This window comes from Astatotilapia calliptera, chromosome 4 (genome assembly GCF_900246225.1).
Source record: "Astatotilapia calliptera chromosome 4, fAstCal1.2, whole genome shotgun sequence".
In the NCBI taxonomy this organism is placed as follows: domain Eukaryota; kingdom Metazoa; phylum Chordata; class Actinopteri; order Cichliformes; family Cichlidae; genus Astatotilapia; species Astatotilapia calliptera.
Genome location: NC_039305.1, coordinates 8,394,281 through 8,415,551, shown reverse-complemented (window position 1 = coordinate 8,415,551; position 21,271 = coordinate 8,394,281). Strand labels below are relative to the sequence as shown.

The 21,271-nt window shown below is 39.2% G+C and overlaps 3 protein-coding genes across 5 annotated transcripts in view; 2 read left to right on the top strand and 1 right to left on the bottom strand.

Moving 5' to 3' along the window:
• Positions 1 to 1,219: 1,219 nt before the first annotated feature.
• ccdc43 (coiled-coil domain containing 43) lies at positions 1,220 to 2,617 on the top strand. Its single transcript, XM_026163663.1, has 3 exons — positions 1,220 to 1,925; positions 2,082 to 2,134; positions 2,264 to 2,617. Exons 1-3 carry the CDS (start codon positions 1,813 to 1,815, stop codon positions 2,449 to 2,451), a joined length of 354 nt encoding a protein of 117 aa, XP_026019448.1. The 5' UTR covers positions 1,220 to 1,812; the 3' UTR covers positions 2,452 to 2,617.
• A 1,533-nt stretch (positions 2,618 to 4,150) lies between these two features.
• Positions 4,151 to 21,271, bottom strand: part of moto (minamoto) — a 19,071-nt gene continuing 1,950 nt past the window's right edge. The window contains exons 1-9 of one of the 3 annotated variants that reach the window (XM_026164397.1): positions 10,787 to 10,841; positions 10,338 to 10,460; positions 9,935 to 10,037; positions 8,508 to 8,680; positions 8,294 to 8,398; positions 6,655 to 8,137; positions 6,038 to 6,172; positions 4,933 to 5,110; positions 4,151 to 4,848 (exon numbers count right to left, since the gene is read on the bottom strand). In XM_026164397.1, the coding sequence (XP_026020182.1) occupies positions 4,658 to 4,848; positions 4,933 to 5,110; positions 6,038 to 6,172; positions 6,655 to 8,137; positions 8,294 to 8,398; positions 8,508 to 8,680; positions 9,935 to 9,997 (2,328 nt within the window). In that variant the 5' untranslated portion in view covers positions 9,998 to 10,037; positions 10,338 to 10,460; positions 10,787 to 10,841 and the 3' untranslated portion in view covers positions 4,151 to 4,657. Of the gene's footprint in view, positions 4,849 to 4,932; positions 5,111 to 6,037; positions 6,173 to 6,654; positions 8,138 to 8,293; positions 8,399 to 8,507; positions 8,681 to 9,934; positions 10,038 to 10,337; positions 10,530 to 10,786; positions 10,842 to 21,271 lie in introns of those variants that run through there. The other 2 variants (XM_026164398.1, XM_026164396.1) reach the window with 2 other exon arrangements.
• fzd2 (frizzled class receptor 2) lies at positions 11,778 to 14,348 on the top strand. Its single transcript, XM_026164399.1, has one exon. The coding sequence runs from the start codon at positions 11,943 to 11,945 to the stop codon at positions 13,578 to 13,580; it is 1,638 nt and encodes a 545-aa protein (XP_026020184.1). The 5' UTR covers positions 11,778 to 11,942; the 3' UTR covers positions 13,581 to 14,348.

Sequence of the window (21,271 nt, the reverse complement as noted above, 5' to 3'; positions counted from 1 at the left end):
AAAAGAATGAAGATCTATTTGTCTTGGTAATTGTTAGAACCAAGTGTAATTTTGAATGAGTAAAAAAGAGAGAGAGAGAAATCCTGTTAAAACAAGACCAAGACAGTCGCTACCTTGCAGCCAGAGAAATGACTCACTGGAATACAGAAGAAATCAGCATGATATCCTGTCTACCATGTAAGAATTAACTGTCTATTACTGATTTATTAATAATATCATAAGTACGGTGTTGGTGATTAATTTCTGCAAAGAGTCAGTCAGAAAAGGTTGAAATGAGGCTGGCTGGCACCAAAAGCCTATCTATCAAACCAACAAATCAAAATGCAATCATAAAAACCAGAAAAGGGCCAAATGTTCTGAAAGAATTTGAGTAGGCTGAAAGATGGTGTCTCTATAAATTTCCGGGGCCAGAGTATCTTTAAAATCCAACATCAACGATAGCTGTGCACAGGCTTGGGAACTCCTACTGAGAGTTAAAGTTATAAAACCATCAGGGAAAAATAATAACAGATTGAGAATTAATCCACTACCTTCTGCAAAGATGAACTTGCTGATTAGGAAGGTTACTCATATCCCAGGAAGTAGAAAATAGGCAATACAAAATGTGCATACAAACACATGAATTCTTAAAATGCTGTACTTCCGTGACACATCAGTAGGGACTTGCTGGTGACAGCCCCACCTCACTTTTTACAAAGGGTTTTGAAGTACCACTGTCAGGAGAGGCCCCTTGGAGGTTCTTGAGTGAAACACCTGTCTGAAATCAAATTCACTTTTATTTCCCTGCCTCCCTGAGACTGTAGAGCAAGGATATAGGACAAACGCACTGCACGACTGCATGCCCAATGAAAGTGGAAACCATATTCCATGAGAGTAACAACTTATTTTATTTTTTTTTACATTTTCATTTGAATCACCGACACAAAGTGGCCATTGCTCAAGGATCTAACAATGATTAGCTTCACATAAATAACAAATGTGTTTAGTTCGCTGATGTGTTTTTCTTCCCCTTTTGTAATGCAGCTTTCCGTGGGCTTTTCAGTTTCTGTGGTTACCGCAGGTAATATCACCTATTGAGTTCTTGTACTGATGACTTCTATGTGTTTTAACAGAAAAAAAAATTGCAGCTGCTGGGCCTGGTTATTCAAAATTCATCACTTCCTGTGCCCAGCAGTGGGAAGAGAGATAAGCCTACTCTTAAAAGTAGAGAGGGTGTCTGTCTCCCAGATCTAAACTATGAGGTAGTTCCACAGAAGAGGGACCTGAAAGCTTAAGGCATTACCTTCAACTCTGCTTTTAAAAAATCTAGGAATCACAGGTAAGCCTGTAGTCTGCGATCAAAGTTGTATATCTTCTCTACAAAGAACACAAGAATAAATTCATCAAAGGATGGCAGATTCATCAGTTTATTTAAATCCAGACTGAAAAGGGAAAAGACAGCTTGCTACTTAGGCTGTCTTTAATACTGGTTAAACTTACAGAAGCATTACATCTATGAGTTGAAGATCGTTTGCCTTGAGTTTAAAGCAGAGTGCTTTGTGACACTTCTATCCAAGGGAGAGATTTCCTGGAAACACTAACAAAAGCAGCCCCAAGACTGAAACCAGAATGTAGGCTTGAGTTTGGAATGAGAATGTTGACTATGTACATAACCATAAGGAAGTGTTATGCTGTGTGGAGACATATTGCCCTCATGGCTCCATCTGCTAGTAAACCTATATACTGACAGCGAGAGAGGAAAAAAATCTAAAATAGCAAAAGCACATTTTTTGTCCTTTCTTCTCTATAGCAGAGGTCCAGGCCATTGCCAGTATGATAGAAAAACAAGCTCAGATTGTGGTGAAGCAGAAAGAGGTGTCTGAGGAGTCCAAGAAAAGGAAAGAAGCCCTTCTCGCTCAATATGCTAATGTAACAGACGAAGAGGAATATCCTTGATTTATTGATTGAAAAAACAGTAAGTCTGCAGTCAGTTTGGCAATCATCCATATTTTTCACCATGCAAAGGAAATGAGGGAAACTGTTTGTCTCATCCAGTGCAGTCATAACCCTTAAGATGTCAGTTCTTTCCTTGACTAAAGCACTGAAGCTGAAGAAGAGGAGCCAACAACTGGAAATATCACTGGAAATGATAAAAGTATCCTTTGTGCAGATATTTTACAATTGTATGTAACCAAGTCTAACCCAAAGAATGGATAATTGATACATAACCATGATGTGTACAGATTTTAGTTTTCTTCCACTTGTCCTTTACTCAAAGTGTCAGGCCTGTTCAAAAACACCAATGTGGAGCTGGTGCTGAACAGACAAAAGCAAAAGCGGGACCAGGCTCGCGAAGAAGCTCAAAAGAAGAAGGAAATGGACAAGATGCAGCGAGAGAAGGACAAACTAGCTAAACAGGACAGAAAAGAGAAGGAGAAGAAGCGTACACAGAAGGGTGAACGCAAAAGATAAAACCAAAAGAAAGGACACTTTGTAAAAAAGATTTTTGCTACAATATTTTAAAAAAAAAAAAGTCTTTGGCTCTTTTTCAGCTGAACACCATCCACATCAGACCCTTGTTTGTTTCTCATGTGTGTGTGAATAACAAACTATATGTTAAGAATAAAAATAAATGTCTTTTGTTTTCAGAGTTAAACAGATGTTTAAAAAAAACAAAGCTGTATGTCAATGATGAACATGGTCAATCCCTTGTTAGTCAAATTTTCACTTAAGTCTGCCAAATATAGTTTTTCCAACAAATACATAGTATGCTTTGAGTTGGCTAAAAGTACATTTAACCTTAAATGATGAAATTATACTGCTGAACCTGAAATTGAACTAATCGTAAGGGGGGTGAAGAAACCCAAATAGTTTTAACTCAACAGTTGAGCCTGTTATCCTTTGCCACATCTTGCAAATGCCTTCATTTTTCAAAACATTTTTGATTAAAGGCATGTGCTGCTGTAATAACTCAATGTTTTTTTTAAGAACACAGCAGTTGTAAATGACCTCAAATATATTATGTACCATCATTCTGAATGTTTACGGTTCATCTTTTAAAATAAATAAAAAATAAAAAACACTTTTCAGCAAGGAAATTGCTTTATTTTTGCTTTTTTTCCCACTTCAAACAAGAAAAAAATCCAACAGAAACATTAAAATAGCAGGAATAGAACAACACTGCTCATTCTAAAGCACACGAGGGAAGAAATGACACAATATGTATTTCCTGAGAATTCTTTGTAATGCCTCAATGTTTTGGTCCCTTGCTGACAAACTGTCAATTCACTGATGTTTTTTAATTGATTAATGCATTCAATTTTTTAGATGCCGGACAAGCTGCACTTTTTCAAACTCATCAACTGATTCTGACCATCTAAATAAGTTTTTAAACTTTATTTGTGAAACCCCACTTAGATCTGACAGCAAATCTTCCATGAACTGAAAGACTTATGATATTGGCCAGCAGAAAGTAGTAAACTCAAAATGTAACAAAACTGGTACTGGTCTGTGGATGTCAGTGCAAGTCTGTTGGTGAGTCAATCCACTCCTATCATATGAATATAAATATCTGATTGTCTGACTACTCCTTCAACACTACCAGCACATAAAAAATTTAACTGATATCAACACAGATAAAGTGGCAAAAAAGTGTGTAAACTCATGGTTTATACATGGCCCTCTGATACTGTGCAATTTTATTTGTAGGTGGAGCTCCATGAAATTTGGACTATTTTGCAGTAATAATATCCCATCACTTCAGAAATTCTCATCTAAATATGTAATACCTAAAACAAAAAAAATCATCAGCCTCCACTACTTTGTAATTTAAAGCTTGACCATATTTTTGCTTAAGACTACATTTCACATAACAGAATTATGATTACAGTTAATAACAAATAATTAAAGTGTTAAATACTAAATGGAACATTTATCCAAAACTATTGACACTGATATGCAGCAAGTATTTGAACATTTCAGTGTTTTCAGAGTTTAACATCCCACCGATATGTCTGTTAATACCATGTTTCTAGCTGGAAGTGTGATTAAAACTTAAAATCTATATTTTTTTATTAGAAATTTACATTAGTGGCACCAAATTGCAGATAAAAACTTTTCCCATTGTAGAATTTTAAAGTTAAATATGAAAAACTGAAGCTGTTGAAATCAGTTGGAATATTTCAGAAAGCATTTTAATAATTAGCATGTTCATTTTAAGCTACTGCCCTTGAGAATCAATTATTGCTTGGGAATACCCAGAACTGAGGTTCCATTACATTCCAATAAATAAGTAAAACAATGAAGATTGACTGAAATCTTCTACATAAATAGTGCCTTTAAATACAACAGTGATGGTGCAAGATTTGTGTTGATTGCGTCTGACACTAATTGAATGAAATTAAGTTAAGATGCAGCAGGATAAAATATTTCATGCAATTCCTACACAACGAAAAAAGCTCTCTGAAACCAAATGATGAAGTCATCGCACTTTTAAATTGCTCATCTCATACTCTGCAGTGATCTTTGTGTTGCAGATAAAATGTGGTTTTGACTTTCAGTTAGGTAATACTACAATAACCTTTGTTTCATTGACCCTGCTAGCTATAGAACACTTAAAAGCAGGGCAATGTGGAGTGACTTTAATTTTATCTTCAACTCATACTTGTCGCTTGCTAAATTATAACCTAAAAGAGTATCTTTCAAATGAAGAATGGCACTTCTCCTTGTTTGCGTCTTCCTTGATAATATGATGATCCTGGATGATGATGGGTTTTGGCAGTGTGATCTGGAGGGCACACCACAGAGCTGTGCAGAGCTTCCTAGTGGTAGCAGCTAGGTCCTTCAGAGCCACGACCACCAACAAGGTGTCTGTGAAAAAGAACACATTAGGACATGCAACATGGAACATGCATGGAACATGCATACAACATTGTCTACCACTACGTGGATTACCTCGGTCCTTTGTGAAATTAGGTCTCTGCCACTGGTGCTTGGTCATGTTCACAGCCTCCTCCTTACATCTTGCCTGTGTGACACAAATGGCCATATGATTCTTTTTCAGGGCTGTGTGGATGTTTGCTGGAAGGGGAACACCACATAGACACTCCATTTTCTCCAGAAGACTTGCCACCTGTAACACATCACAAAAAGATCAATTAAAAAAATAATAATAAAAGACCAATCCCAAGGAATGATGACATATCATGCATGAAAATAATACAAAATGTAAAAAAAAAAAAAAAAATATTGAAGTTGACTAGGTTTACAGTTAAAATGTCCAAAGGTCTTAAAACATTTCATTTCTTTTAATTTTGCTCTGACTATAGGCAATAGGTGAAAATACAATATATGCATGTATATGATATGCATATTTAGACATAAAAACAGGCTGTTAGTAAAGTGTCTAAAGACACAATTTAAAATTGGTTATTTCCTAAGTTGTCTGCTCTATGTGGAAAGCCCCAGAGTTAGGGGGCTTTTTATCCTTGAATGATTCATAGATTAATGCTATAAGGCTTAACAAAACAAAATATTCCTCTAAAGAAATGATCATGTTAAAGCACTGGATTGGAAAGCATGTGTAAATGACTACTTTAATAGGCATTCATAAACCCTGGAGAAATACTGCTGAAAACCACTTTTTAAAAAAATTACAAGACAGTCTGGCTGCTTGGAAGAAAAACAAAAGAAATTGGTGGCTCAAGACTTTTGTATACTACTATAAGTTAGGTCATGTTAGTGTATTTGCCACTTATGGGGTTTTTGTTTGTTTGTGTAGTCTGAGCAATTGACACACTCCACAAAAAATGACCAAGGCCACAATTTAAACCCATCTATTATAAATACAATGTAAGGAAACAATTAAGATTAACTGTTTGCCTTACTGGGGTAGTATTTTATATGCATGTATGATTTTTAATTAGTGCCCCTGCTTAAAAAAAAAAAAAAAAAAAAAATGTAGGAACTGAGTTGCCTGTAACTGTTAACAACTGGCAACTGCTGTGATAAAATTCCCCTGTAGGTGACAGTATATAAGCATTAAATTCAGGGCTCTCACCTTTGCTTGTTCTTTTATCTGATTAACAATGAGGTGGTCAACTCTTGTGGGATTTGGTGGAGTTTTGGGCAGGTTACTGTTGGTCACTGCTGGACTTCTTTTCTCAAGAAATGTTTTTGTAAGGATGACTTCTGTCTAAAATAGAAAATATACAAGAATATGACAACCTTAAAAATTTTTAAAGGGTAGAATTTTTTTTTTTTTATAAATACCAACAAAATATTTTTGTACATCATAAGCTGCAAACAGATTTTTCTCAAGCTGATGCTAAATATTAGCAATAGAGAGATTCGGTTGTTTTATTGTACTTTTTATATTTTATATTTATTATTGCATTTTGCACCAAGGGAGTGGCACTCCAATTTCGTTGTACCTTGTACAATGACAATAAAGGCTATTCTATTCTATTCTGGACCCAAGCTGACTAAAAATACATTTACTAGTATAATTCAGTTGTATTGCACACACAAAAGCTGTATTTGTATCATGTTTCATCAGCTGAGCAAATGACCTCATTAACTTAATTTCTATAAAATAAACTTTTTTTATAACTTTAGATTGAAGAGGGCTTCTACTCCTAATATCCTCTAACACAAAATCAGGACTTGATGGCATACCCTTTTTCTCTCCTTCTCCAAACACCTCCACTGCTCATAACACTCATCCAGGTAGAAGTAAAGCTGAATCACTGGTCCTCCATGATTCCTTAACACTGAAGTTGTCATTGCTGAGGCCATTCCATGATAAGTACTGTCCCTTCTGTGGGTCCTCATGTCGCTGAGGTAGGAGTTGAAAGCTGCAGATTCATTAAGTGGAATCACATCATCTGCTTCCATGCCAGGAACACTACTTGCATAAGGCTGTGTGGATCTAGAGCTGAAGTTGGATTTGACAGGGATCCCCGAGTACCTCCTGGGGTCATTTACAGGATACATTAAGGGCATGAACTGCTGTACATTCCCTGCACTGACCATGCCGTTTTCACCATCAAATCTTTTATACTGCACAGTCTCCTGGAAGTCAAAGTATGGGTTTTGTGAAAGGAGCTGTGCTTCCCCCTCTCTCATGAAAGTGTTGAACTGGGGCCTCCTAGCAAAGCCCTCTCTTAGAAATCCATTTGCTTGCATTTTGCTTTTTTCTTTCTGAACCTGAGATTTTGTCTTATTCTGCAGCTGATGTTTTGAATACTGGTTTGTAGTTACATTTATGTTCTCTCTATGCACCATCTTTTTGGGGTATTGATTTGGGGGATTTAACAGTGTAGGGAATTGCTTTGGCTGTTGGACATACTCTGTGCTTTGAGGGTAGAAATTGGGTAGATCTTGAAAGCCATCCTTTTTGAATGTTTGTTTCTTCACTCTGTTTCTTTCTCTTTGCACTGTCCCCAATTCCCCCATCAGCTGTTTTGGAATCTGATTTCCAGGAGAATTCTGTCTTGACATTGTAGGACTGGTTATTTTCCATTGTTCAGCCACGTTGTCTTCATGGTCCATGCCCACTATCTGCTTATGCATGTTTCCCAGGTCTCCACAATACACACCATCATTCCCATGTGTCATTAATGACTGAAAGCTGCTGACCAGATGGTTAATGTGTTCTGGTACATACTGCCCATTACCATTTGGCTTTATGCTGTTCTGGATGTAGTTATCTTCATAGAAAGATTCAAAACAGGGTGTGTTGTTTTCACTTTGAGGTCTAAAAATGTCACTGATGTCAGGAAAATTATTAAAAGCCTGACCATTGACTCCTTTATTATAAGATGGCATGTTGACATGTTTGTTCTGCTGCATCTGTGATGTATAGCTGCTTCCAGCATTTGGTACTGGTAGACCTGGTGGCAGCTTTTGGGGATGGGGTAGGTAGCTCTCTCCATTAAAAAGCCACTGTCGATTAGAAACAAGGCCATTCGACTGTTGCATTAGCTCACCAACATCTTTGTCTCCTGACCGATGCTGTGCTTTACTGAAACTTTCCTGAGATACATAGTTTGGAGTAAAGGAAGGGTTATGCTGCAGTTTTGCCTCAGATTCTAAATACTGTAGCAGTTCTTCACTCAATGTCTTTGGAGACCAGATGGGATTGCATGTAGGTAGGGTCCTAAAAGAGGAATTGAGGAATTCCTTTAGTGACAGTAATCACAAACTATTTTAAGCAGGTAAAACTTTCACATATCTTATTCTGTTGATTATTACGTTTTACAATGCACACTGTAGCATGAAGTAAACTACTACATGCATCACAATAATGACATACCCTTCACTGTAGAAGCTATCCTGTGAATCTGCATCATCCAAAATATTTGACACTAGACCCTGTAGATCACTCTCACCACCATAATCAGCATTTTCAGGGGGTTTCCTTAAAGTAACAGAAAATAAATTCTTAGGAAATAACAAATAGCCGTTTTGATTGAACAAGCATTGCTGCATAGCAATGAAACTGCTTACAACTTCATTTAGGTGAATACCTGCTTTTAATGCTGGGCTGGGCACATCTAATGAGTTCATAAGGATCATCCTGAGTAGAATAAGACCAGGGCATATAGGATGCAGTGTCCTGTTCCTGCTGTGACGCACTGGGGACGGAAATGAAGGGTATTGCTACCGTACTGCCATTTCCACCTCCCGCATTAACACCCACCTGAAATAAAGAAAATCCAATCTCATATAAGGCAAACTAATGCAAATTACAACACTTAAGCTAAAACTTTCACAGACAATTTTAACTCTGTAAAAATACGGAATTGAAATTATTTCAAATAATTACATTTGAAATGATAATGTTAATTTATTTGCCAGTTTTTGAACTAAAATATATTGGCAAAAGCCTAGCAGCTTTTTCAGTGGGTGTTGGAGTGAGAGGGTCGCCTCTCGTTTCCAATCCTGTTCTTGAGTTTCATCAACAGGATCTCAAAGCATAGCCAGGCGGGGGCGGCGGGGCGGGGGTGTCACTCACTTTGGGAATCTCATACTATACCACAGAGGATTTTTGCAAGGTCAAAGCGTGACCTCCCGCGTACACTGGAGCAGTTTGCAGCCAAGCATGAAATGGCTGCAATGAGAATCACCACCTCCAAATCTGAGGCCATGGTTCTCTGCTGGAAAACGGTGGTATGCTCCCTCTGTGTTGGGGGAGAGAGACTGCCTTAAGCAAGGTTCAAGAAGCAAGTATCTCGGGATCTTATCCACAAGTGATGGGAAGACAGAGTGCAAGTTGGACCAGCAGTGTGGCATTAGCAGTACTGGACTGCCTAATGAACAAAGAGCTTTTGATTTACCAATCTATCAATATCCCAACCTTCACCTAGGATCAGGTAATCTGGATATTGACCAAAAAAGTGAGGTCATGAATACAAACAGAAGAAATTAGTTTCTTCCATATGGTGGCTGGGCTCAGACTTAAAAGACAAGTTAAGAAGCTCAGACGTCCAAAGGAATTCCTGGAGTAGATCCCCTGCTCCTGCATGTCAAAAGGACCCAGTTAAGGTGGTTGGGATGTGTAACAGAAGGTTTACAAGTACATCCAACTGGGAAGAAACCCCAGGGTAGACCTATTTATTTGACAATTTTAAAACATCTCTATGCGATACAAGGAACTTAAAAAAGAAAGAAAGAAAAACTTCCAAGAATTGCGAGCACAACTTTAGAGATCATAATTAAAACATTGTTTCATTCCTTAGTGTGGTTCTAATCTGAACTAAAAAAAAAAAAAAAAAAAACCTTTGGGATGAACTGCATTTTTTCCTTTGTCCCATAACCCAAGTTAACCAATATGGTTAACTATGGAGGGGAAAAATGATCATCAGTGAGTTGGCCTATCATAAACTCTTAAGAAATGGAGATATTTCAAATATGCAAAGTACCTTAGCCTAAATTACTGTTTATTCCTGCGTACCTGACGTTGATAGCTGTGGAAGAGTGAATTTGCAAATGCGCTCTGACGTCCATCAAACGCCATTCTGAACTCCCCTTTGGTTCTTCAGTACTCGGTTACAGCTCTGGCAATGTACAAAGAACGAAACATTTTTATAAAGATTTGCATAGTAAATTAAGACATTTGACAGATATGGAAAATACATTAGCAAACTACTTTTTCGGGAAAAGGCAACTTTTCAGCTAGCCAACTTAGCAAACTTAACTAGCCGTTTATGTAACTGGACAAGCTAGCAAACTTTGATGATGACTTTGCTAATTTAACCCGTAGCTTTAGCCTAACGCTTTTACCAGTAAATTTTTTCTAATTTTATTTTATTTTTTAACTTTTTGGTCAGCAAAATGTACCGTTTAAAGTTACCTACCCGCATTTAGTCAAACAAGGCGAACTTAAGGAGTTTCAACAGTTTTCTCGACAATCATCGCCTTAATCCCTCTCGTGCCGTCCTCAAGTCCACCCAGGAGATGTTCGATGTTGCCCTCGCGACCTGAAAGCACATTGGCTGAGGCTGAGGGATTATACTTTTACTCCAATTAACATCAAGCAGAAAACAAAGGGGCATAGCAACATGTAGCGGCATCCCCTCCCCCATAATTTATACCATGGTGTGGCATGGCAGGTGCTAACATAAAAAACACCTTACACAGAAACTGTGTATAAAGGCTATATAGGCTATGTTAAGCAGAACATGTAAATACTATCTTTATTATAATAATCATTTCTTCTAATATAAGTGGTAGTAGTCAGTTTTAGGTCTGCAGTTTGTTCATTAAATTAATTTTAAAATGAAGATATTATGATCTTAGTACATACAAACAAACTGAGTTACTGATGGACACTTGAAAGTGACACGAAACCCTTCTCCTATCTACATTTTAGTTTAAGGGGCGCTTGTAAAGTCTATTCTACCACACCACTCCAGCTGTGGAGTTAATTTCAAAGCGTCTCAAAATGCAACCAGTAGACAAGAAAGTGTTCCTTCAAAATAAGAGCATGCGCATTCTAGTGGGCCTAAACGGAACAGAACCGATTTTGGTCGACAAAAGAACCCCCAAATTTGTAATCCATGGGTGCAGGTTGTTCAGGTCAGATATTGAACCCTCTTAATCCATGCAAGAATGTGGGTCCGAGATAAAAATAAAAAAATAAAAAAAACACTATAATTTAGAATAAAAAGAACATTGTTAAAGTATTGTTAAAGTTGTTGAAGTAAAAGTACCCATCATGAAGTTCTTATTTTCTGCAAGGTTGTTGTTGATTTTCTGTCTTAATTGTGTATAACAATAAGCGATAACAATAAAGAAAATTAAAATGAACTTAAAATAAGACTCAGATTGTGCAAAAGAGCATATTACACATATCCCATAAATCATAGACACAAACAATGGGAATGTAGAATAACAAATAAGCCTGATAGAGAATCAGCCCTGCTGCCTCCACAGTGAAGAATGGAGTAGGTGAAATGGATTGTCCATGATAATAATACATGTGTTCAGTCACCCCCTGTCACTTCCTGACTCAAATGTCTCCAGAGTCTCTGGCTCTGATGCCACAGATGCCATTGAAACTGCATAGATTGTCTGCCTTCAACCTTCAACCAAAGCTACGATTATGATTATGATGCTGATTGTTACTGATGATGGTGTTGGTGCGGGTGTTAGGCATTAAAGCAAAAATATCTGAGACTCGAGTATTTTCCTTCAAAATCATATTGGGATTTTATTTTGAAAGATTGTACCGGATGTTGTGGCGTATTTCTCACTAACGCTGGCCCGAAGGGAATTTGAGTATTTAGAAGAGAAAAAAGTCAGCCAGCAGTGTTTAAGCAGAGACTAAGCAACAAAGAGAGGAGCAACTTTGCCCCCCTATAGAGACTTACTGTTACTGGAGAACTGATAATACGAAGGAGCTCACTAGATAAATTTACAGCGACTTTATCAGGCTGTAGTTGATACTTAAACTTGGGAAGATGCGTTTTTGCAAAACTTTTTTTTTTGCGGTCCTGCTGCCCCTGCTGATATCAGCACAGTATCAAGGCGACAACGGAATAGTTGTCCCGGAACATGGATTTTGTCAGCCGATTTCGATACCTCTGTGCACGGACATTGCTTATAACCAAACCATCATGCCCAATTTAGTGGGTCATTCCAACCAGGAGGACGCAGGGCTCGAAGTGCACCAGTTTTACCCGCTCGTGAAGGTACAGTGCTCGCCAGAGTTGAAATTCTTCCTGTGTTCCATGTATGCGCCTGTTTGTACAGTTTTGGAAAAGGCCATTCCTCCATGCAGATCGATTTGTGAGAGGGCCAAGCAGGGCTGCGAGGCTCTTATGAACAAGTTTGGCTTTCAGTGGCCGGACCGATTGCGCTGCGAAAACTTCCCTGTGCTGGGAGATGGACAAATCTGCGTGGGCCAAAATGACTCCTCCACTGCCACCGTCCCTCCGGTTATATCTGTTCCAGGAACGTCGGATGTCTCCATAATCCCCCCACGTGGAAGGCCATTCCATTGCCCGTCTGTTCTTAAAGTTCCCCCATATTTGAATTATAAATTTTTAGAAGAGAAGGACTGTGCCGCTCCCTGTGAGTCATCTAGGAGCGGTGGGAAAATGTTTTTCAGTGATAAAGAAATTCATTTCTCGCGCATATGGATTCTAGTTTGGTCTGTGCTTTGTTGTGCATCTACGTTATTCACAGTAACCACTTATTTAGTTGACATGCAACGCTTCAGATACCCAGAGCGGCCCATCATCTTCTTGTCTGGCTGTTACACTATGGTCTCCATTGCCTACATAGCAGGCTTCTTCCTCGGTGATAGGGTGGCGTGCAATGACAGCTTCACCCCTGATGGCTATAAGACCATAGTCCAAGGCACCAAAAAAGAAGGCTGTACTATCCTCTTCATGATGCTCTATTTCTTCAGCATGGCCAGCTCCATATGGTGGGTCATTCTATCGCTCACCTGGTTCCTGGCTGCAGGTATGAAATGGGGCCACGAGGCCATTGAAGCTAACTCTCAGTATTTTCACCTGGCAGCCTGGGCAGTGCCAGCTGTCAAGACCATTAGCATCCTGGCCATTGGGCAGATTGAAGGTGATGTGCTCAGCGGAGTCTGCTTTGTGAGTCTCAGCAACCTGGATCCTCTGCGGGGCTTTGTTTTGGCCCCTCTCTTCATTTATCTTTTCATCGGCACCTCTTTCTTGCTGGCTGGCTTTGTGTCACTGTTCAGAATCCGCACCATCATGAAACACGATGGCACCAAGACGGAGAAGCTGGAGCGATTAATGGTACGGATCGGGGTGTTCAGCGTGCTCTACACGGTACCTGCCACCATTGTTATTGCATGCTTCTTCTATGAGCAGGCCTTTCGGCCCCACTGGGAGCACAGCTGGGTCAGCCACAACTGCAGGAGCCTGGCCATTCCCTGCCCTATGCATCCTGGACCCCACATGACACCAGACTTCACCGTCTTCATGATCAAATATCTGATGACTCTGATAGTGGGCATCACCTCTGGTTTCTGGATCTGGTCTGGAAAGACTCTGAACTCCTGGCATAAGTTTTACACAAGGCTGACAAATGGCAAACACGGAGAGACCACTGTGTAGAGTGAAAGCACATGAGTGTTGCTGGGATTATTATTTGTTTTATTATCTATACCTCATGTCATAGGTAAGTAGCACAGTGAGTAGCTGTAGCATTTGTGTTTGCCTCAGCTTTCTAGTCCCACTTGCATGCCAAACTGAGGGTTGGATTTTGAGAAAAACACAAGCTGGATAAACACAGACTGAACCTGACTGTGTGAACAAATAACAATCATGGCTATGGATGCCATGTGCTGATTGCTCTCCTCACCTTCTCTGGTTCCTTTCTTAAAGCCTCCATAAACTCTGGGGAGTGATGATCCAGCAGACAATAGAACACAGACTGAATGACTGATTTGAATTTTTTTGAACTCTTGCAAAAACATTTCATGTACAGTTTTACAAAATTGTAAATAGTATTTGTAAAAACACAACATTATATTATTGTATTTAAAAAGTAAATACTTTACCTTATCTGCTAGTGTACTCAAACTAAGTAATTTTGCACTGTATGAATGCCACAAGCCCAGACAAAGACATGCCTGTTTTTTGTTCTTTTTGCATTTTCTTTTCTGTTAATTTGTGATTATAGATTAGAACATTGTGTTGTTATCCTTAATTTACGGAAAACATGTGCAGAGTCTCTGCAGAATTTACAGATATCAACTCATGACTATGAATTTTGAACTTGTGGTTAGACAGGAACATCATGCTTTGTGTGAGGTTTTTTTTCTCATCTTTCTGCTCTTATATGTGTTCAGTATTGTTTTAACAATTAAACCCTGTTGTTAACGTGTGATTTTCTTTAATTCAAGCACAGCCACATTGTTTTCTCAAGGGGTGAGGGTTGTATCACACCTGAACATCTGTTGCCTCAGACTGACGGGCAACAGTTAAAGTGATTATTGAACACAGAATTATCCCCCAGGGAAATACAAGGAATCCACGTACGTTGAGCCTGTCAGTATAAACACAATTCGCCTGTTAATCACTTACTCTGTCAGTAAATTGTAAAATATTGAACATCTGGGGAGGGGGGGGGGGGTTGTGCCTAAGCAACTAATGCCACCATGTAAGAATGCAGCAGGGAACATCTTCACACATGTACATTAACATTGCGTTCGAGTGCTGAACAACAACAAGAAACTTTTTTTTCTTGCCTGTTGTGTAAACTAATGGGAATCTTCTGGCAAGCCAAGCCTGTGCTGTTGCATAGGTGTGAAAATGTTCCCGCTTGTGCGGTCGGTGAAGGCGGAAGAAAAATATTCATTTGCTGTTGTTACTTCTCTGGACTCTCTGTGTATTGTAGCAAGTTGGAATCCCCCAAGCTGCTTATGGCTGAAACTCAATCGTCTCTGCAGTGATGTCATGAAGTAGATGGATGTGTAAGAGAAAGCTGATCCCTGTGCCTCAGAGCAGAAGCTCTTGGCTAGAGGCATGCATATAGTGTATGCATATAGTATATACTGTTAGTGAGTGAGTGAGTTAGTCTGCACCTCTCTGGATAATATTCTAATTTGAGTTACCTTTTCGACTTATATCACGACCAATGGGTTGTTATATTTATTTGATGTTTGTCTTTTTTATATCCTCACCAAGGGTTTAATAAAGACGGGTTGTAATAACAGATGGGTAAGAGTGATTAAAGGTAAGAACAGAGACTCTAAGGGGGGAAAACCATAAATCTACCTGCCTCCTCTATTCTGCCCTTTTACACCCTCTATGTCTCCACCCTCCCTGCCTCTCTCCGCTCAGATGAATGGGGGGAATGTGAGTGAGTCAGTGGAGCAGTGCTGGGCCTTTGCCTAGTGACAGACAGTCTCCTGTGCTGCTCACTTCAAAGTGCCGCTGAAACCTGACAAGCTTCATGTAAACAGTACTGCCTGGCCCGAAGGCCCACTTCCTGCGCTATACTCAGCTTAATGGCTGGCTTGTTTGGCTTTGCACTGAAGCAGAGAAACGAATGAAGTGTGAGAGAATGAAGAGAGGCGGTATGTGGGTGGGGTCCCAGTGGTGAAGAGAGTGAGATTGTTTTAGGATTTAGGGGAGGAGGGATTTGGAGAGCCTGATGGAAAATTCAGAATTATTTGCTTTTGTCTTGCAGAGAGAGAAAAAAAAAAACAAAGAGAGAAAGAAAATGAGAATCCAAATGAGGAGAGACATAATTGTGATTTGGCAAATATTCTGAGAACAAAAACCTTTGATCGCAAACCATCAAAACTAAATAGAATCAGATGCTGCTCCTAGTAACTTGTCCCACAAAAATAAATTGTAAAATATACTCTGTGAGTAAGTCTTTAATGTTTTCTATGCCCAGTGACCTATCTGGGGTAGTTCAATACAGATTCTACTTGGTGAACTTCACAATCTCTATCCATGGAGAGAACAGTTTAAAAATGTGAAGCATTAGTTGGAGTTTTATGCCTAAAACTTTAACTTTATGCATAAAACTGTTAATATTATCTACGCAAGCGCTGGTAACTATCCAGAGTAAATTCGGCTCTTTAATGTTGTTTCCACGTTTCTCGGAAGCTGCAGTCTCATGTTGTTGGTCTCTGATCTTAAATCTTGCATGCAGTTGGTTCCAGCTTGCTTGGGGGCAAGAAGGGACAAGTCAAGGATCATGAAGACAGGAAGAATGTTTCTAGAGTTGATATTATGGTGTCGCTCCTATTAGACGAAGGTCTAGGCATGTCGGAAAAGGATCGTGTTGTTAGTCAGTGTTCTCACAGGTTCTGTAGATCCATCTTTTGAGCATGCTCTAATGTACTATGAACATTTTCTTAGCTTGTAACTTTTTATCCAGCCTGTGAAAGTGCTTCAACCAGACAAAGGACTAAGAAAAAGAGGAAAATGGTTAGAAAAAAAGGAAAGGAAGAAAAAGGGATCCAGACATGTAGTAAGCCTGTTTCTAATCAAATCTTGGCACAAAATCAAGAAGGAACCCATGCTCAGAAGGCTGGATTAGTTGCAGTCATACATTATCCTAACCATAGGAGAGTAGCTGAGGTTTTCCAGAGCACATACTCTATCTATTTGTCTTATATTGCCTTGAAGTCTCAAGAGGACATGCCATATGTTCTTTCTCCTCATGCCATTTGCTTTCAGAGTGGAATCAAGTGTAACAAATTGGCAGAAATATGATGGTTTAAATGTGTATTTCAGCTTCTGACTTTGATTCAGGGCTTCCAGCCATAAAGGGTCACCGTAAAGAGGTGTCTTTCTTTTGGTCGTCATTAAAATCATTTTCTAATTGCTGACTTTTTTCCCCCTCATTGTTACCTCACAAGCCATGATATTTGAAGAACTACATTACTTAGTACAAATAACTTTGCTGATTTAAAAAAAAGTAATTTAAAATACCCATTTACTTTAATATTAATATGGTTATTACACCACCCACAACCATGGATTGAAAAGTGAAAGGCTGTGGCACCCACGATGTGGGACGGAGAGATTTTTCCTCCCTACTGCTGTTAGACTCTACAACATGGTCTCTGCAGAGGACCACACACAAAAATCTCATACACATTTGTAACTCTCACCTTGTTTCCTGGATGTGCAATTTTCCCTATGTAACAAAGTATTTTATTCTATTTGTATAGTACTTATCCTACTGTATATAGTGTTCTTTCTATTTTGTATAGTATGTTATTCTGTTTATCTTATTCTATTATGTTATTTTTCTCTTAATTTTTTACTGCTCTTGTACTTCTGCCGTGACCAAAAATTTCCCATGTGTGGAACTAATAAAGGTTTCTTTTATCTCATCAGTGAAAGGAGATGATAATGGGGTCTGTAGGCATACATCATTTCTAACAAGATGTCCAGCTCTTCTTATTAGCGATCACTACACTTTGTTGGTTTCCAAATCGCATTGATTTGGTGAACACAGTTAAAACTAGAAAGTGTACCCGCCTTTACTTTCTCGTTGGCTGATTTTTATTGACATGTATCTATGTGCTATTGTATGCTCATAAGCGCACAGACAATGCAAAGGTGGCTTTGACAAGAATTCAAACATAAACTGTTGACACTGACACTGGGATGTTGGGGGAGTTTATTTAGTCCCCTGCCTTCAAGGACAAGGGTGCAGAATCAGTGTAGAAAGTAGGGGAGTGGCTCAGAGCCTTTCCAGCTGCCGAGCAGAGAGGTGCCGACAGCTGCATGACTGATATTTTGGGAGCCTGCAGTAGGCCTGGGATAATAATGGTCTTGATTGGGAGGAGTGTGTTTGAAGTAAAAGGATTGGTTAATGTGCATCTAGACACCACACTGTGTACACAACCATGTCTCTCTCATAAACTGTCAGAATGATGGTACAAGTAGCAAATGATAACACACACAGTGTTAGGGACTAAAGCACAAGTTTTTCTGCTACTGTGTTGTGTTTTTTTTCCCACAGCTGAACATATTTATTTTTGTAAAGTTGCAGATTTCAATGTTATGGAGACTATGAATGTACTCACAATGTATGCACACGATAAAGCCCAAAAATATAAATTTGTGTTACAAAACTTGTGGTCCTGTCGCCAGGCAGACAGCTTTACACAGATATAGACAGGGCCCGCACCACTTAGAGCTTTAAAAACCAACAATAAAATCTGAACATCAAATCTAAAACTAACAGGTAACTACTGAAATCGTGCAAAGGACTGGTGTAATGTGGTCGCTCCTTTTGTGTTAAAAGCCGTTGGAGCATCATTCAGAGTTGACTGCAGTCTGTGTATGGTATGGTAACTGATGCCTGAGTAAAGTGCGTTGCAGTAATCAATTCTAGAAGAAATAAGATCACGAGTGACCTTCTTTAAATAGGACTGCAACAGGAATGGTACAATTTTTGATTTCTGTCAAAACTGAATGAAACAGGACATCATGATATGTCATCATCAACATCATATCTTCAAATTGCAAGCCTCTTTGCAAATATTTTCGAGACATTGACCAGAGCTATGGGAGGAAGGTGCAGTTATGATTGTTTCATTTTTTTTAGTCATTCAGCTTAAGGAAGTTTTTAGACGTCCAGATTCTAACTTCTTCTACACAAGACCTAATGTATAAGTTATCAATAGTACCAGGTTGAAACATAGAGTTGTGGATTGTTTGCATAGCAATGAAAATCTATACTGTGTTTCTGAAGCATTCGTCCAACCAGAAGTATGTAGGTTGTTTAAAAAATGGAGGATCAAAGACAGATCCCTGGGGGACTCTGTAAGAAAATAGTGCATCAAAAGAAGAGGCATCACTGATCCTTACGGAGAATGACCTGCTAGAAAGATATGAAATGAACCAATCCAGCGCTAGATCACTGATGCCAACAGTTTTTTCAAATGGCTCACTAACATATTGTGATCTGCAGTATCAAAAGCTCAGATAAAATCAAGCAGAATTAAGACACAACCAGCCCAGAGTCAGATGTGAGCAGCAGATTATTAGAGACCTTGACAAGAGCTGTTATCATGTAAGTGAAGCCCAGACTGAATATATAATATATATAAGATAAAAGTGGCAGTTTGAACCCATCAAGTTTTAAATGATTGAGTCTGGCCCAGAAAGTGTCAAAGGTGCTGATAAAACCAAGTCCAGCGGCAGAAGGAAAACTCTTCATCCAGCTATGCAAGTAAAAGAGGTGACTAAAGAGTTCAGAGCCTCTAGTTATGACAGAAATGGTGCCAGACAAAACACACATCCTTCCCAAGCTTTCTATGGCAGTGGTTAAAGACTCTAGATCATGCTGACAGAGATAATCAAGACAAGAAGTCATTTAATTTAATAGAGCTCAGTCTTTAGAGAGAGGAGAGAGCTCTGGGAGTGGGTATTTTTATGTCACTTCCTTTGCTTCCATGGAGTCAGCCATTTTTTTGGATGCTGCGACAGCCAGCCAAACAGTATTATAGAGACCTCCAGCATGCACTATTGCCTCGTTATTTATTTATTTTTCTATTTTAAAAGCTCTTATCTGTTTCACACACAGATAAATATCAACGTTTCTGTGCTGGAAAGTTCTCTGTGCCTTAAAACCACAAGTGATACACATTTACAGACCGCTTCCCATAGCAGCAGTTCACAGGGTATCACCAAGAAGTGGGTTTAAAAGTAAAAGAGATTAAAGATTCTTCAAATTGATATCCTTCAAATTCATTAGAAGTTGAGCGAGCTCTGCAGTACGGGCCCCTGGAAAAAAATCACTACGACTATCAAACCATGCTGATGTGATGTTATAGCTTTGTTACTCTGAAAAGATGACGTCACTTGAAAAAGTGTGCTTTCAACATCTCTCTGGAACACAGGCTTTTCACTATGTTAGTGTCACAGGACAAGCCTCTAGTCTGACACAGCGCTCACCTATCTTGTTATGAATGTAAAGATGCTGCTAGATACTCTGGAATGAACTTTTAGTGTCAACTCCATACTTACAATTTCACTGTATTAATTATCTTATTTTGGAACTGCTATCCGATCAGTCTTCTCACCTCTTATAGTTTAAGAATAGAGCAATCACAAATATGACTTGTTCTTTTTTGGTATTTAAGCTTCTTTTTGTTCCATGTCTTGCAAAAACACTTGAGGCAGTTTAGTCCTATTCAGCAGGGGGCTACGGTGAGTCTAAAAAGCCACATAATGCAACAGCTGTTGAAGTAATCGCAGCTTTTAATTGACAGGTCAATTAACCCCCTACAGATAATTCACAAGGCAGCAAAATCACTCTTATTGACCCATTAATGAAACATGGCAGCACTCTGAGCACCTGCATCTAAAGATAAACTAAATTTATTGAAGAGAATGAGATGGCAATACTCTAATCTAATCTGTTACTCTCTCATGAGCCTCAGTAGGGCCTCAGGCTTCAATGACGACTTCTTGAGTCGGCTCCTCTCTGGCGAGTGCCGCCCCCCCTTATTTTAATGGAGGCCCTCCTAACAACTCTTTCTGAGGAATTTACAGCCTTGGCCGATTCTCACTCCAGCCCAGGGCTGGGAAGGTGGGGTGGAAGTCATGCTGTGGCCTTGTACCAAAAGAGCCAGCAATGGAAATGTAAAGGCAGGGTGGCAGCAGAGCTTGAACATGAATGTTTCTGTGCTACTTAACTCAAAAATCAGCCACACAGGGGTCCACGTGTATTTAATACATCAATGATAGAAAAGAAATACATGAAATAACATCGATGTCCACCTTAAGTCTCCAAGAACTGTAAGGGTAAATGCTAAGATACAAAAAACCAAAAAGATTGCAATTTAGACCCTCTCAAGTATACAGCTTTTGATGCCAGTCAGTCCAATATGTGAAAAGGAAGGGATACTTTTAAACCTTAAAGCACAAAACAAGCATATTTTGAGCCTCACAGCTGAAGTTAATTCTTTCACTGTACATGTGTTCACTATTGTGCTTGTGAATATGTGAGTAAATCTGTGTGAATGAGTGGCTGTTGGAAGGCTCCAGTTCTGTAGGTTCTCTCTGTAATTTCACTCTCTGCTCAGCATAATCGCTTCCATGTGGGCCCTCTCCAACAACAGAGTGTTGAAGGGGCCCTTTGCAAAGGTGGGAGTGAAACGCAGACACATATGGGCTCACAAATGTTTTCACACATAAGATTGTCAAGTCCCGTCTCACCGAAGTGTCAGACAGCAGAGAAGATTTGGCCTCCATTTGCTTGAGCGTCGCTGTAGTTATTTGTGGTGTAAGTTGTTCGTATATAAACAGATACAGAAAATAGA

What these genes read in the sequence shown, in the direction of transcription:
- ccdc43 (XM_026163663.1), top strand. Translation starts at nt 1,813, where the DNA reads ATGATAGAAAAACAAGCTCAGATTGTGGTGAAGCAGAAAGAGGTGTCT. An exon ending in AATGTAACAGACGAAGAGGA is followed by an intron (nt 1,926 to 2,081) that starts ATATCCTTGATT and finishes TGACTAAAGCAC; the next exon opens with TGAAGCTGAAGAAGAGGAGC. An exon ending in TATCACTGGAAATGATAAAA is followed by an intron (nt 2,135 to 2,263) that starts GTATCCTTTGTG and finishes TCAAAGTGTCAG; the next exon opens with GCCTGTTCAAAAACACCAAT.
- fzd2 (XM_026164399.1), top strand. Translation starts at nt 11,943, where the DNA reads ATGCGTTTTTGCAAAACTTTTTTTTTTGCGGTCCTGCTGCCCCTGCTG.